At 41.3% G+C, this 17,033-nt stretch overlaps 1 protein-coding gene across 1 annotated transcript; it reads right to left on the bottom strand.

Moving 5' to 3' along the window:
• Window positions 13,340–15,397, bottom strand: LOC109232536. The gene is made up of 2 exons (XM_019398302.1): window positions 14,531–15,397; window positions 13,340–14,470 (listed from the first exon to the last, which is right to left on the bottom strand). Exons 1-2 carry the CDS (start codon window positions 15,395–15,397, stop codon window positions 13,340–13,342), a joined length of 1,998 nt encoding a protein of 665 aa, XP_019253847.1.

A 17,033-nucleotide genomic window follows, 5' to 3' on the forward strand; every position in this document is an offset into this window, starting at 1 on the left:
CCGGTCGGTGTAGGAGTATATACTTATGTAGTCGGCGTGCACGCCATAGCAATCTATATATATATATATATATATATATATATATTGATCGGGCTGCCCGCCGCAGCGATATATTGGATCGGGCTGCACGCCGCAGCGATATAGCGCTTGGGCTGTAGGTGTCCCTCCGGAGTCTGCACACCCCTAGTGAGCGCAGTCGACTATATTCATGGATCGGGCTGCACGCCACAGCGATATATGGATCGGACTGCGCGCCGCAGCGGTTACTATATGGTACCTATTGAGTGTGAGTGCTGATTGGTAAGAGTTGAGTCACGAGTGACTGAGAGGCTTGCCCGAGGGGCGATAGATATATACTTGCACATGAGTGATGCTCTGCTTGAGGGGCCTGTTTATGAACTTATTGATTTTCACTCGTCTTTAAAGTGAGTTTCTATCGAATATGTTGATTTACTTACTGCTTTCACTCAACTTTATACCGAGCCTCTATCGGAAATGTTGAGCAAATGTTTTTAAACAACTTTCATTTAAGCTGGGGTTTATGAGATGTTCAGAATTTAAGCATTGATTTGGCTTTGTTATTTCCACTGAGATTTTCATGTTATGAGGTGTTTATGATTCCTGTTTTGCCCGAGGGGCCCATTATGGCTTTCATCTCTTTTATTATAAATGGTATTGAACCCCTAATGAAATTGTTGGAAGGTATTTTTAAACGATTTTTTTTACCAAAAGCTAGAATTTAAATGAGACGATTGACTCGTATTCTGTTTTGAAAGCCTGTTGTGCTTATTGAGTTTATCATAAAAGTGGATTCATCATTTCCTACTGCTTAGTCTTTATTTACTCTTATTACTTACGGGTTGGAGTACTGACATTACTCCCTGCACCTTGTGTGCAGATTCAGGTATTTTCACAACTTGGTGACAGTTTTCATCGGAGTTAGCAAGGTAGCTGCCTGGCGATCGCGACTTTGCTTTCTCCCTCTTTATTCTCCCTTATGTATTCTTGTGAATTTCCGACCATTTCGGTCTTGATGTGGTTAGACAGTTGTAGCAGATGCTCATGACTAGTGACACCCCGATGTTAGGCTTGTATGTTATTTCTATACTATTCATTTAGACGTATATTAGAAACATTTGTTTAATTAAAGGCTTTGAAATGGATATTAATGATTAAATGTTTATTATGGGTGTTGTGTCGGCTGGCCTTGTCTTCACGAGAGGCGCCATCACGACCAGGTCTGAGTTTAGGGTCGTTACATTAAGTTTGACCAAGATTTTTACTATTTTATCCTTAAAATGTTCCATTTTAGAACAAAACTCCTACATCGATACTCACTGCCTCAAGTATTCAACCTACCTCACCCCCCCCCCCCTCTTCAAGTCTGCAATTCTCATTGGCTATTTAAGATAAGCAAATTCTCTATTCCTTTGTATATTTATATCTATGTGATTGTGTATTAATATTTATATCTTTGAACTGTATGTAATAAATGAGGACATATCAAATTTTTGGTGTATTGCTTTCTGACTGTTGTGGTGATGATGACAACGTTTGTTTCTCTTTAAATGATTTGTCCTATTTAGGTTTATTTTTTGCTGAGAAACTTTTGTCAATTTATAAATTATTATGACTTATGATTATATGATTATCATAAAATAAATTATATTTATCATACAAATTATCTTATCTAAGCACAGTTGTATTTAAAATAAAATGACAAATAGAATATTTTGTATTTGAATCGATCTGAAATCTAAAATTTTGAAGAAATTACGCCCTTATAAGTGTAAACAGTTCTCAGGTTATTTAAGTCATTTTAACAGAAAAAGAGCTTATGAGCACTTTTTTTATCAAATACTGCAGTAACTTATTATCAGTTTCAGCACTTGTACCCAAATACGTAACTGCTTATTTATTAAAACAGTTTCAACATTTAAAAGTGCTTTTTAGCACCTAACGCTTATCAGCTACTTCAAATCAGCTAATCCAAACGGGCTCTGAGTCCATTTTTAGGAGACTGATAGTTGTAATCGTCCCACATCGAGCAGATTCGTCTGGGAAGCTGCCATTCGCCTATATATATATATATATATATATATATCAATCGTAAACCTCAACTCGCAACATTTAGAAGCTGCTTCAAGTTAGCCTTTGACGATTACCCGTGAAGGTAATCTCTGCTAGGTAATTATTATGTTTTTTTAGCCTTCTTATTTTTGTAGGTCAAACGAGAAGGGTGTGTTCTTGTTTAACGAGATGACCCATGCATGAAGAAGACAGTCTTAGGGTGTGAGGGGATGAGTATTCATCCTTACCCGAATATTGGAGAGATTACTCTCATGGCCCAATTATCGGAGAGATTACTCTCATGCCCCAATTATCGAAAAGATTACTCTCAATGTGCCCCGACTATCTTGTGGCTCGACTATCGGAGAGATTACTCTCAATGTGGCTCGACTATCGAGAGATTACTCTCAATGTGCCCCGATTACCGGAGAGATTACTCTAAATGTGCCCCTATGAAAAAAACTAAAATTAGCTACGAACGTCGTCATTAATCTGTTGCTAAAACGCTCGTAGCTAGCAAAATCTCTTGATAATCCGGTGCTAATCCATCGATAAATGAGATTAGCGACGGAGTTTTTTGTTTAGCTACAGAATTTGCCCGTCGCTAAAACCTGATTTTTTAGTAGTGATCGGAGAGATTACTCTCAAGAGAGTTACATGTCCACCTTAAGATTGGAAAATATAGTTTCCTTTTAAGGACAGACCCACGAAGAGGCCAACTTAAGGTGCAAAGGGACTCATATGTCCACCTTAATATTGGAAAGTTATGGTTCCCTTTAAGGACAAACCCACGAAGAGGCCAACTTAAGGTGTAAAAGGACTTATATGTCTACCTTAAGATTGGAAAGTTATGGTTCCCTTTAAGGAAAAACCCAAGAAGAGGACAACTTAAGGTGCCAAGTGATACGCTCAAATTACACTTTTAATAAATAGTGTAAGGCGGTCGGTGTCAAATATAATAACCCAACAAGGTTGGGGTCGAATCCCACAGGGAATAGGTGTGAAAAGCTACTTGATTAGTGTATCGCTTGACTTAAATCTTAATTCTCTCCGGTTAATTGTAGCAAGAGTATGGTTTAATTGTGATTTGGAGAAATGACTAATGTTGAGATTTAGAATGTAATCAATTGGATTAAAAAAACCAAGGTTGTGTCCCCTTCAATGAAATATAATGCTACCGGTGTTAATGTGATATATTTCTAATGGAAGGTCATTTATGATGTGCAAATGATTTCTAATTGACCACCCAATATTTTTCAATAGTTGGGTAGTATTTCCTCTTTATGATTTTTCCAAATATAAAAGAGTTGCAATTAAGAACAATCAATATATGTCAAACAAAATCCACTTATTCCTAAGCGATTCTATTAAACAAGGTTTAAATCCTTGAGTCTTTGATATTTACTTCTACCAAATTCTAATCCACTTTCCTAAGCAAAGTAAGAACTTAATGGCACTTGTTAATGTTTGCAACCACCAACAATAAATGAAGAATTAGAAGTAAATAAATATCAACCAACCATTATATATATATATATATATATATATATATATATATATATATATATATATATATATATATAATGGTAAACACCCATTAACATTACACCAATTTAGGGTCCACAACCTTAGTATTTAAAGTTAGCTACACATACTAAAATACAGAAGGATGAGAATATTTAATACCATAAAGCTTACAAAGTGCAAGATTCTTCCTTCAAAAGCTTCCAAGAGAGAGGAATATTAAGGCTTTCTATTGTAGCCCCAAAATCAGACAAGATTCCCCCACAACCCCAATAAATCTATTTATAGTGGGTCAAAATTGGAGATAAAAATCAGACAAAAATACCCTTTTCGGTTAAATATGCGACCGCATATCTGTTGCATAACAGACATGCGGTTCGCATTCTTGACATGTCCATCGCATTTTCAAACCCTAGTTCCCAGGCCTTCATCACATTCACGTTTTGCGGTCCGCATTGCAGATATGCGACCGTATTTCGCGTCGCATTTTCTACCTTCAGTATCCTTCATGTCGCATTGCAAACACGTTACGCGGTCGCAGATTGGACCGCATTTCTTGCACTGGGCTTTGGCCATCTAACTGTTGTGGTTTGCGATCTCCTTGTGCATTATGCGACTTGCATGTTGGATTTGCGGTCTGCATTTCCACATTTGCGATGCATTTTGCTCTTTTCTTGTCTTTTTCTGGCTTGTTATTTCATTTTCATGCTCTTGAGTCCTTAAACCTAATACACTGCAAAAACATTAAAATTACATAAGTATACAAGATAATTGCATTTAAAACAAGCTAAAATCTAAGAAATTTGTATTAAATGTGCCGGAATTCTCCAGCACATCAAGGGCTTCTAGATCTTGTGTGATATGCTGATGATGCCAGTATGTGCGAACCAACCATATGGGATGGGAGTAACAAAAATAAAGAAAAACAAAAAGTAAACAAGTCGTAAGTATACTGAAAATTTTTGCAGTATTTAAACACATATTGCAGGAATGTAAATTCGCGTCCTAANAAGATTACTTCAAACCAAAAGCTTACCAAAAGTAAGAATATTAAAGTCTTGTATTCTAGCTCCCAAATTCCGACAAGATGAGCCACAAAACCTATAAATCTATTATGGTGGACCAAAATCGGGACAAAACAGGACAAAATGCCCCTTCAGGTTGAATATGCGACCGCATTTCTGTCGCATAGCAGACATGCGGTCCGCATTCTTGACATTGCCATCGCAAATTGAAACCCTAGTTTCCAGGCCTTCACCGCATTTATGGTCTGTGGTCCGCATTGTAGAAATGCGATCGCATTTTGCATCGCATTTTCTTCCTTCAGTAGACCTCGTGTTTGGTTTGCGGTCAATTCTGCGGCTCGCAAACAGGTTATGCGATTGCAGATGGGACCGCATTTTTGACGTTGAATTTTGCCCAGCAATCTGTTTTTGTCTGCGATTTTTGTGTAAGATCTGCGGTTCGCATGTGGGTTTTGTGATAGCATTTCCACAATTGCGATGCCTTTTTGCTCTTTTCTTGTCTTTTTGTGGCTTTTTTGCTTTCATTTCCATGCTCTTGGGTCCTTAGACCTCATGTACTGCAAAAACACTAAAATTGCATAAGTAAATGAGATAATTGCATTAAAAACAAGCTAAAATCTAAGCAATTTGTATTGAAATGTGCCAAAATTCTTCGGCACATCAACACCCCCAACTTAAACTCTTGCTTGTCCTCAAGCGACTTCAAACAACACTATCCTATTCTAGACTCCATTTACAAAACATGAAACAACAGTGACCATGGATGGTGTTTGTTGTTAGTACTTCAAGCATGCATCTTTGATTGTTTTACCCTTCCTGAACCATCAATATATATAACAAAAACTAATCAACTTGTGAAACTTTGAGCCTCAGACAATGTGACAAAATGCTACCCTCAGCTGAGTGCTCTTGCATTTGACTTAAAAACTCAACTTTTGCTCAACTTCACAGTTCATGTGCCCTCACTAGAAAGAAGGTCCCAAAATCACAATATTTACAATGACAACAAAAAGGGACGAATTCACAAATACACTCACTCTCAGAAAAGAGTTTCAAGTGTTACAACATACCATACCATAGGCTTGCCCTTATTTTAATTCGCCGCTTAATTCTAAGAACGCTCGGTTGGAGATCCCACAAGGGCTTTTTGAGCTTGTAATGTAGGTTTAGGGAAGGGTCGGATAAGCATTTGGATACAAGTAACTTCATCCTCCTTGAACACTACTCACGTTTGCCATTCTTTTTGCGCTTTGTTTCTCTTCAACCCACATAGCCTCATGGGCATCTAGTTCCCACTATAGAACCACTATAAATACCTCTTTAATTTTCTTCAAGACTCCATACTTTATATGCATACAAATATTTCTCTTTTTTTTTGAAGCTTGAATAATTTAATACAAACACTTTGAGGTATGTGATCCTATACTCAATGTACAACCTTACCAATTTCCACTTTGACACCACACCCCCAACTTAGGCTTTTAGCCTCGTTCTCAATGCTCAAGGAGGGACGGGTTCAAAAGAGGAAATTATTTCACAAAAGGGAAAGGTTTGTAATGAGGTAGCCAAAGAAAAAGGTTAAAGGCTCAAATGGGGTGACTAGGGATATTAACTGCACAATGGGTGGTTTGAAAGGCTAACTAGTTTTCCAAAAATCACAAAGACTGCCTAAGGTCATCTCTCCAACCAAGTATAATTATTATAAGCATCGAAAAACCAACCGGGCAAGTTCTAGATGGTAGAAACAAACACAAGAATTATTTACACAAAGAACTCACACACATGGCACACGAACTGCTTGGCTCACATAGTTTGAAGCCCTCGAGTCAACACTTGGCAACTCAAAGCTTTCATCATATATACAAGTATAACTCTAGGTAGACAGAGAGTCACATAGCGAGCCTCATATTCACATAGTTGATCTCTTTTTTTTTATATATATGGAAGGGTATATGCTATATACAGACACACATGCTTGAGACTAAGCAATTACAGCAAACTGGTCGATATGATTCATTCTACTATCCTGGTTCTACTATTACACCCTTGGAAAAGAACCTGGAGAAGAAAAACCAAGGGGAATTCATTACTAATTACTATCTACTTGTTTTTTTTACTTTTCTTTTATACACGCACAGGGGTATCATATTCACAAGGGTATCATAACTTATGCATTGAAATCACAAAACACTAATATAAACATAATCACGAAACTAACATATACAGAGCACAAAATACACATGAGTACATAAGTTTGTTTATAACACAAAAGCATACATATGTACTACAGTTGCTAATGTCACAAAAGTACGAACAAGGCTACCACCCCCAACTGAATAGCATGCATTGTCCCCAATGCATAAAAACAATAACATAGAGTGTAAGGGGCTCCCTGAGGCGCACTAAGCGCTATGGGAGTCAGTAGCCTGCTCAGTGATGGTGGGGTCACTCTCTGATGCTGAAGCAGGGACCGATGAGAGCTCGGTCTGAGGAGGGACCTCGACTGCAGTTGGGATCTCTGGCTGGTCCAGAACTGGAGCTGGAGCTCGGACCTGTGAGCTGCTAGCCTCACCCACTGATGGCTGAGTGGCCGATGGATCTGCAGGGGCGGCCAAATCTGCTAACGAATGTTCGATTGCTATCTGAAGTTCTGCTTGCTCCACTTCCTCAACTGTCGGAGTAATAATATGCTTGCCCTTCTCCTGAGGGCCATCATCGTCCGAGAATCCTGAACTCTCCTCTTCCTCACTCGCATCTGACTCCTCATCCCCAGACTCAGTAGATCGTCCGGAAACCTCCTCATCAGGAATGTCAATGCGTACAAGAAGAGTTGGAGGTTGGGGAATCCCGGCTGTAGGAGGGGCAATGTCAGTCATAAGTGTGGAGAAGTCAAGGCCCAAGTCCGGAACTGCTGTGCCTGCAACTTGATCACCAGCCGTGGGAAGGAGGGATGATAGATCTAACTCCAAGTTCTGCATCTTGTGGAGCTCGGTCTTCATAGAAGCAACCTCCTCCCTGAGCCCAGGCAACCCACTAACCTCACCGTGCTCTATCTTCTCAACCCTTAACTCAAGTTGCTGCAAACGATCCCCTTACACTAATTGTTGTTTTTGGAGAGCTGTCACTGAGGATTGCATAGGAGTCAGGGCTTGTTTGATGAGGTTGGGCAAGGTCTTCAAGAGTTGGTATACCTTGGTATTGGCATGCTGAGCAAGGAGACCAAGTTTCGAGACGGCTGGAATAGCAATAGAAGGCTGAACAGTGGTGGACTGAGAGGCAGGCTCGGAAGTAGAAGTGGATGCCACTATAACCTGAGGAGTCAACAGAGTCTGGGAGTCGGAGTGCTTTATATCGATCGGATCCTGAATCTGAACCTGTGGTGGGGCAGCAGCATCACTAATACGTGTGATATCAATGTCCCTAGTCTCCTTCTCGGTTTTGTCATAGTGTGGCATGAGAGGAACCTTCAAGCTTTACAGAGCGCTGTGATCAGGCAAGGGAATGGAAGTGAATTGGCATGCTGCTTTGCCCGGATCCCTATTTCTTGGAAAATTAGAGCTCCAACATCAATCTTGATACCCGTCATGGTACATGCAATGAGAAGAGCCTTCTCAATGGCTATGTCAGTCTCATTCCGGGTCAGTACCAATGGAGAGGTATCAAAGTTGAGCCAGTATCGACCCTCTCTTGTGAGATCTTCCTTGTATATCTTGTGCCCAGGGTTGATCCAAGCAAGGGTCCCCTTTGCTATCACCGAAGCAATCCACCCACGCTCATTCTCCCTATTTGCATATTTAGCATCGTACTCAGCGGTGCCTGCTCTCCAGCCAGGGAAGTACAATTCATTTATGGCTTCACTGTCGCAAAACACACTCTTCTCCCGAACAAGGACAGTGTCAATAAAAATTCTGTTGCGTTTGTGGTGCGCAGTCCTAGAGGCTACATATGATGCATAAAATTCCCGCACAAGGGTTTCATTATACTTAGTGGGTGGCTCTGTGAAGCACTCCCATTTCCGTGCTTTTATGTTCTCCACGATGTGGGGGTACTGCTCTTGCAGCCCATTCAAGCTCAATTGCTTTTCGGCCAGGATTTATCGCTTGGTGAGCCCTTCTCTGTACAGTTTCCTGGACCCCTCAACCCCAAATCGGATGTGGAAGTCTTCTCTGTGTTTCCTTCTTGCTTCAGCCTCTAAATTAACTGAGGGCCTGAGCTCCTCCTCATCAGACTGGGAGGGGCTTGGCATATTTGCTTCCGTCCGTGAACGTTTTGCTTGTGATGCCTGACGACTGGAGGAAGCCCTTTTAGATGCAGAGGATGCATGTTTCTTGGGAGCCATATCTGCACAATGGTGAAGTATGAGTGACAACATAATCAACACTGAGAAGAAACAGAAGAATTCAAATAAAAAGATGAAAATGCGACACGTTTTGCGGTCGCATAACCACAATGCGGACCGCAAAATCGTCGCGAATTTGTTTGGGCTTTATGGCTCTCAGTTTGCGGTGGGTTATGCGATCGCATAACCACTATGCGGACCGCATAACCACCGCAGAACTGATTTTCTCACAACATACACAACAAAATGCGATCGCAAACTCCACCGCAAAGTGGGGAATGCGATCGCAAAACAGCCGCAAATGGCTAGGTTCATAACTGGGTGGTCTGTTTCAGTTTGCGGTAACTGTGCAGTCCGCATATCAATTATGCGACCGCAAAAGTCACCGCATTTTATCATCGTCCTCAGGAGACCTAGGGTTAAATTATGCAGCCAAAATGCGGACCGCATTCTGACTTTGCGGACCGCAAATGCCGTCGTCCTCAGGACTCAAGCCATCACTTCAACAATGGCGGTCCTATTTCCTTCTACCCATTACCCCAGATATATTTCCTACCCAGAAGAGACTATGCTATGGGAAAATGGTACAAAAAGCAACACACAATCACACTTTTGCAGAACGAGAATAAAGAAAATCAAAGAGAACACAAACATGAATCTTGAACAGGAAGATTGGGGAATGGGTACATACCAGTGAGGCTGAGTGTACACACTACAGAGATGGGGAGTGGGATTTTGTCGCTTGAACAATTCGATTACTAGCAGTGTGTGTTTGCCCCCGTTGTTTACTTCCCTGTTCTTTCCGTTCTTTTCTAAATTTTTTTTCTTTTGTTTTCTTTTTACTTTTTATTCGTTTTTGTTTTGTTTTGAATGAGTGAGAGATGAGAGAACGCGACCACTTACCTGTCAGATTTGCAATTTGGAGGGCACCGCATAACACACTATGCGACCGCATATGTGTTATGCGATGGGTTCAAGTGAGATGCTGAAGAGCCAGAAATGCGGTACACAATGCGATCGCAGAAGTGAAATGCGGTCCGCATATTGCACCACCCCGTCGCATTCTGACCACCAATTTTAGCCAAACTCACTGTTTGGGTTTGCGACCAAAATGCGGTCCGCATAGTTAAAATGCGACCGCATCTTTGCAGCAAACTTCACACCGCGATTTTTCTTACCTTTCTCATGCATTCCCACCAAGTGTTATGATCTTTTGAATCCCCTGCACTCTAACACACATTTTGAATTGCTCAAGTAAATCTATCTATCAAAAATTTAAAATTTAAACAACAAAAAGTGTGTTACCACACATGGGTTGCCTCCCATGAAGCGCTTGATTTAACGTCGCGGCACGACGAAGTTGGTGTTCCTTTGGATTCACTCAATGGTTGGGCACAAACCATCTTTGAGAGCCAGCTACTCCACCAAATGTTTTTCTCCATCTGTGCCCAAGTAGTGCTTGATGCGTTGGCCATTTACTTTAAATGTCCGGGACCCATCTTCCGATGCTAGTTCCACAGCTCCATAAGGAGAGACATTGACCACTTTGAATATACCGGACCACTTTGATTTGAGCTGGCCCGGAAACAATTTTAGCCTTGAGTTAAAGAGCAAGACTAAGTCACCCGACTTGAACTCTCTTTTCAAGATCTTCTTGTCATGGACGAACTTCATCCGTTCTTTGTACACAGCTGCACTTTCATAAGCATGGAACCTGAATTCCTCCATTTCATTGAGTTGTGTTAACCTCAAATTTGCAGCTTCAACCCAGTCCAAGTTCAACCTTTTCAACGCCTACATAGCCTTGTGTTCCAATTCCATGGGTAGATGACAAGCTTTTCCGAAGACTAACCAATAAGGAGAAGTACCAATAGGAGTCTTGTATGCCGTGCGGTATGCCCACAATGCGTCAGCTAGCTTCCTTGCCTAGTCTGTCCTATTTGCATTAACAGTCTTTGCTAGAATGCTCTTGATCTCCCGGTTAGAAACCTCAACTTGACCACTAGATTGGGGATGATAAGGTGTGGCCACCTTGTGCTTGATGCCATACTTTTCTAGTAGTCCCGTAAAGGCCTTGTTGCAAAAATGAGACCCACCATCACTAAGAATGGCCCTAGGAGTGCCAAACCGAGTGAATATGTTTTTCTTCAAGAATGCGGTCACACTTCTTGCCTCGTTGTTAGGCAAAGCAATTGCTTCAACCCATTTGGACACATAGTCCACAGCTACCAAGATATATTTCATCCTACAAGAGCTCACAAATGGACCCATAAAGTCGATTCCCCAGACGTCGAAGATTTCTATCTCCATCACAAAGTGAATAGGCATTTCATGCCTCTTGGATTGATCCTTGCCTTTGACATTGGTCACAAGCCTTGACCATTTGATTGGCATCATGATAGATTGTCGGCCAATAGTAACCACATTCAAGCACCTTGGCCGCCATTCGATTTCCCCCATGATGACCCCCAACTGGCGAGTCATGGCTGGCTTTTAGAATTGGCATAATTTCTTCTTCTGGAACACATCTTCGGATGATGTTGTCGGCACAAATACGGAACAAGTATGGCTCTTCCCAATAATATTGCCGACAATCTCTCAAGAACTTCTTCTTTTGATAGGATTCCAAATCCTCCGGAATAAGGTCACTCACCAAATAGTTAGCAATATCGGCATACCAAGGAGCAAAAGTGCTAGATAGTGCCAAGATGTGTTCATCCGGGAATGCATCGTTGATCTCAAGATCTCCCCTTGGTTTCCCTGCTTCTTCAAGCCTTGATAAATGATCCGCCACTTGGTTTTGAGTTCCCTTGCGATCCTTGACCTCGAAGTCAAACTTTTGCAACAATAAGACCCATCGAATCAACCGTGGATTTGCATCCTTCTTTACCATGAGATAGCGAAGAGCAGCATGATCCGTGTACACTATCTAGCACTTTTGCATCCTCCGGAATAAGTTCACTCACCAAATAGTTAGCAATATCGGCATACCAAGGAGCAAAAGTGCTAGATAGTGCCAAGATGTGTTCATCCGGGAATGCATCATTGATCTCAAGATCTCCATTTGGTCTCCCTGCTTCTTCAAGCATTGATAAATGATCCGCCACTTGATTTTGAGTTCCCTTGCGATCCTTGACCTCGAAGTCAAACTCTTGTAACAATAAGACCCATCGAATCAACAATAAGCCCGGAACTTCTCAAAGGCATAAACAATGGCAAGAAGCTCTTGCTCAGTTACCGTGCAATTCATTTGCGCCCCATTGAGTGTCTTGCTTGCATAATAGACCGGGTGGAGTACCTTGTTGTGACGTTGGCCAAGCATAGCTCCAATAGCTACACCACTGGCGTCACACATGAGCTCGAAAGGAAGAGACCAATCGGGTGTGACAATAATAGGTGCCGTGGTGAGCCTTTGCTTCAATTCCTCAAAAGCTTTGAGGCATTTCTCATCAAACACAAATTTGGCGTCTTCTCAAGGAGTTTGCATATAGGATTTGCAATTTTGGAAAAATCCTTGATGAACCGCCTATAAAATCCGGCATGCCCTAACAAACTTCGAACACCTTTGAAGGAAGTAGGTGGTGGAAGCTTGGAAATAATCTCGATTTTAGCCCGGTCAACCTCAATGCCATGTTTTGAAATTTTATGCCCCAATACGATGCCTTCATCCACCATGAAATGGCATTTCTCCCAATTTAGCACAAGGTTGGTTTCCTCACATCACTTCAGCACTTGTCTAAGATTGTTAAGACAATGCTCAAAAGAGTCACCTACTACCGAGAAGTCATCCATGAAGACCTCTAGAAAATCCTCCACCATGTCGGAGAAAATGGACATCATACATCTTTGAAACATAGCTGGAGCATTGCACAAACCAAATGGCATCCGACTAAAGGCAAAAGTTCCATAGGGACAAGTGAATGTCATCTTCTCTTGATCCTCCAATGCGATGTTGATTTGGTTGTAGCCGGAATATCCGTCAAGGAAACAATAGAATGACCTTCCCGCTAGCCGATCAAGCATTTGATCAATAAAAGGCATAGGGAAATGGTCTTTGCATGTGGCACTGTTGAGCTTCCGATAATCCATACATACCCTCCAACCGGTCACCGCTCTTGTTGGGATGAGCTCATTTTTTTCATTTTCAATTACGGTCATGCCTCCCTTTTTCGGCACACATTGCACCGGGCTCACCAAAGAACTATCAGCAATAGGGTAGACAACCCCGGCATCCAACCACTTGATGATTTCTTTCTTTATCACCTCTTGCATTGACGGGTTCAACCGTCGTTGATGTTCCACACTTGGTTTCGTGTCACCCTCNACCCATTTCGATGATTTTTTTCTTTACCATCTCTTGCATTGACAGATTCAACCGTCGTTAATGTTCCACACTTGGCTTCGTGTCACTCTCCAATTGTATCTTGTGTTCACAAATTCCCGCGGGAATCGCTCGGATGTCCGCAATTGTCCATCCAATGGCTTGCCTATGCTCCTTCAAGACTTCCAACAATTGTTCCACCTGCACATCATTTAACAAAGACGAAACGATTACAAGTAAAGTATCATTAGAGCCAAGAAATTTATACCTTAGGTGCGGGGGAAGTGGCTTGAGCTCTAGTTGTGGTGGCTCAATGATTGATGGCTTTGCGGGAGGTGTGGCCCTATTCTCCAAGTCAAGCGAAAGCTTTGCCGGAGTATAAGTGTAGGATCCATGACCCTCCAATGCATTTACCGACTCCATATACCCATCCATGTCTTCACCATCAAAGTTTACCAAAATAGCCGCTAATGCCTCACCAAGGCATTGTTCTTCCATTTTCATTTCGACGGCACCTTCTACCTCATCAACAACATCTATCACTGAAATGCTCTCATACTCATGGGGTAGTTTCATACCCTTGCTCGCTTGAAATGTGACTTCTTCATCATTTACCCGGAATTTAATTTCGTTCCGCTCCGAATCCATGAGTGCCCTTCCCGTGGCTAGGAATGATCTCCCCAAAATGATAGGGATTTCTTTATCAACCGCACAATCAAGAATTACAAAATCGGTGGGCAAATGAAACTTCCCCACTTTTACAAGTACATCGTCAACAATTCCCACCGGGCGTTTGATTGACCGATCGGCCATTTGCAATCTCATACTAGTGGGCCTTGGCATACCTAACCCGGCTTGCTTATAGATGGCAAGAGGCATTAAGTTGATGCTATCCCCATTATCACATAGGGCTCTTGCAAAGTCACGGGCCCCGATGGTACAAGGAATGGTAAAAGCTCCCGGGTCTTCTTTCTTTTGGACTTTGGATGTGGCAATAATAGAGCTAACCCGGTGAGTCATGTTTACTACCTCATTCTTTGTGGTTTTCTTTTTGGTGATCAAATCCTTTAAATATTTTGCAAACCCCGGCATCTCTTGAAAAGCTTCCACAAATGGGATATTCACTGTTAATTGCTTGAGAATGTCGTAAAATGTTTCAAGTTTGCTATCATCAATCTTCCTCGCGAGCCTCTAAGGAAATGGGGGAGGAGGTCTAGGAATAGGTGGAAGAGCGTTTGGTGTCTCTTTTACCTTTTCCTTCACCTCTTCCCGGTTCTCTTTTTGCACTTTCAACTCCTCCGGAATCTTTTCAACCTCGACAACACTTGGCTCTTCAACCTCAACCCTTTGTTCGGACTCTTCTGCTTCAACCGTTTGTTCACCCTCTCTGTGTAGCACTTTCCCGCTCCTAGTACTGATCGCCATGATGTGAGAAGTTGGGCCACTCCCACTACCTCTGGGATTTGCAACCGTGTGACTAGGGAGTGTTCCCTTTTGTTTTGGATTTTGCTCTTTGGAGAGGTCTCTCATTTGCATCTCCAATTTTTGGATGGAGGCGGCATGAGAGCCAACAACCTCGGTCATGTTCCTAATTGAAGTATCAAATTTTTCTTGATTTTGCAACACTCGCTCAAGCATAGCTTCCAACTTAGATTCACTAGAAGACCCTTGGCTTGAATATTGACCCTTTGGAGGAATATAGGGGTTTGAACTCCGGTTAGAAAAGTTGTTGATGTTGTTCCAATTCCCTTGGTTTGAGCCACCTTGGTCATGTCGCCATTGTTGGTTGCCTTGCCCTTGCGGGTTAGGCCTCCATTGACTTTTTTGCTGCCCCTGACCTTGGTAATGTTGTCTTTGATAACCTCCTTGAGGGTTGTTGATATAGTTTGCTTCTTCAAATTCTTCATTGGAGATGGGTTGCACATCCTCCACTACATTCACCTTTTTTGTTTGACTTTCCGTAAGCATTTTCGTCAACGCATTTACATTTGTGGCCAGCCCTGCAATTATTTGGTCCCTCTCTTGATTCTCCTTGATCAAGTTGGTCAAGGAAGGAGAACCGTATGCGACTCCACCTGAGGTATCCTCAGAATGCCAAGCTTGATTATGTTTTTCCATCTTGTCAAGTATTTGTGTGACTCTTGCGAATGATTTTCCATAAAAGACCCGTCAGCCGCATTCTTTGCTATAGCTTGGTTCATAGGATCCAAGCCCATGTAAAATTTCTCTAGCAAGATGGAGTCTGGAAAACCATGATTGGGAGACCTCACCAAATATAATTTGAATCGATCCCATGCCTCATGTAGGTGTTCCCCTAGTTGTTGTTTGAAGAAGAAAATCTTATCTCGAAGCTCGGACTTCTTGCTCTGTGGGAACCATTTTGCTAGAAATGCCCGGACAAGTTCAGGCCAAGACCGGATGGAATTTGGTGGCAAGTTTTGAAGCACCTCCTTGCGTCTCCAACTAGAGAGTACTTGAACACCCTCAATCTTAGGGCATCATGTGAGACATTGTTCTGCTTATGCATAGCACATACTCCCAAGAAGTTCCTAAGGTGTTGTGTTGGATCATCATCGGTGGAATTCCTGAAAAACCCCTCCGCTGTGAGCATTAGGATTAGACCATGTTCCACTTTAAAAGTTGAGGCACCAACAACCGGAGGTACAATGGCATTTGTATCCTCAATGTACTCATCTAGTCCGCAGAAAGATTTTCATCCACTTCTTCCTTGTAGTCTGACATGTTTTCCTATCAACACCAAGCAAAGCAAGCGAAGAGTGATGGAATAGAATAAGACGTAAAGTAAAGCACACATTAATTAGTAATTTCAAAACCGTATTCCCCGGCAACGGCACCAAAATTTGATACGCTCAAATTACACTTTTAATAAATAGTGTAAGGCGGTCGGTGTCAAATAAAATAAACCAACAAGGTTGGGGTCGAATCCCACAGGGAATAGGTGTGAAAAGCTACTTGATTAGTGTATCACTTGACTTAAATCTTAATTCTATCTAGTTAATTGTAGAAAGAGTATGGTTTAATTATGATTTGGAGAAATGACTAATGTTGAGATTTAGAATGTAATCAATTGGATTAAAGAAACCAAGGTTATGTCCCCTTCAATGAAATGTAATTCTACCAGTGTAAATGTGATATATTTCTAATGGAAGGTCATTTATGATGTGCAAATGATTTCTAATTGACCCCCCATTATTTTCCAATAGTTGGGTAGTATTTCCTCTTTATGATTTTTCCAAATATAAAAGAGTTGCAATTAAAAACAATCAATATATGCCAAATAAAACCCACTTATTCCTAATCGATTCTATTAAACAAGGGTTAACGCCTTGAGTCTTTGATATTCACTCCTACCAAATTCTAACCCACTTTCCCAAGAAAAGCAAGAATTTGATGGCACTTGTTAATGTTTGCAACCACCAACAATAAATGAGGAATGAATATATTATATATATATATATATATATATATATATATATTCAATGGTAAATACCCATTAATATTACACCCATTTAGGGTCCACAACCTTAGTATTTAAAGTTAGCTACTCATGCTAAAATACAAAATGAAGAGAATATTTAATGTCATAAAGCTTACAAAGTGAAAGATTCTTCAACCAAAAGCTTCCAAAAGTGATGAATATTAAAGTCTTGTATTCTAACTCCTAAATTACGACAAGATGAGCCCACAAAAACCTAATAATTGGATTTATAGTGGACCAAAAATCGGGACAAAA

This window comes from Nicotiana attenuata, chromosome 9 (genome assembly GCF_001879085.1).
Source record: "Nicotiana attenuata strain UT chromosome 9, NIATTr2, whole genome shotgun sequence".
NCBI lineage: Eukaryota > Viridiplantae > Streptophyta > Magnoliopsida > Solanales > Solanaceae > Nicotiana > Nicotiana attenuata.

Bases quoted from the DNA above. Each gene is read 5' to 3' on its own strand.
- LOC109232536 (XM_019398302.1), bottom strand. From the start codon at position 15,397: ATGGAAAAACATAATCAAGCTTGGCATTCTGAGGATACCTCAGGTGGA. The intron at 14,471-14,530 runs GTAAAAGAGACA...CCATTTCCTTAG, and splicing joins GGGAAGAGGTGAAGGAAAAG to AGGCTCGCGAGGAAGATTGA.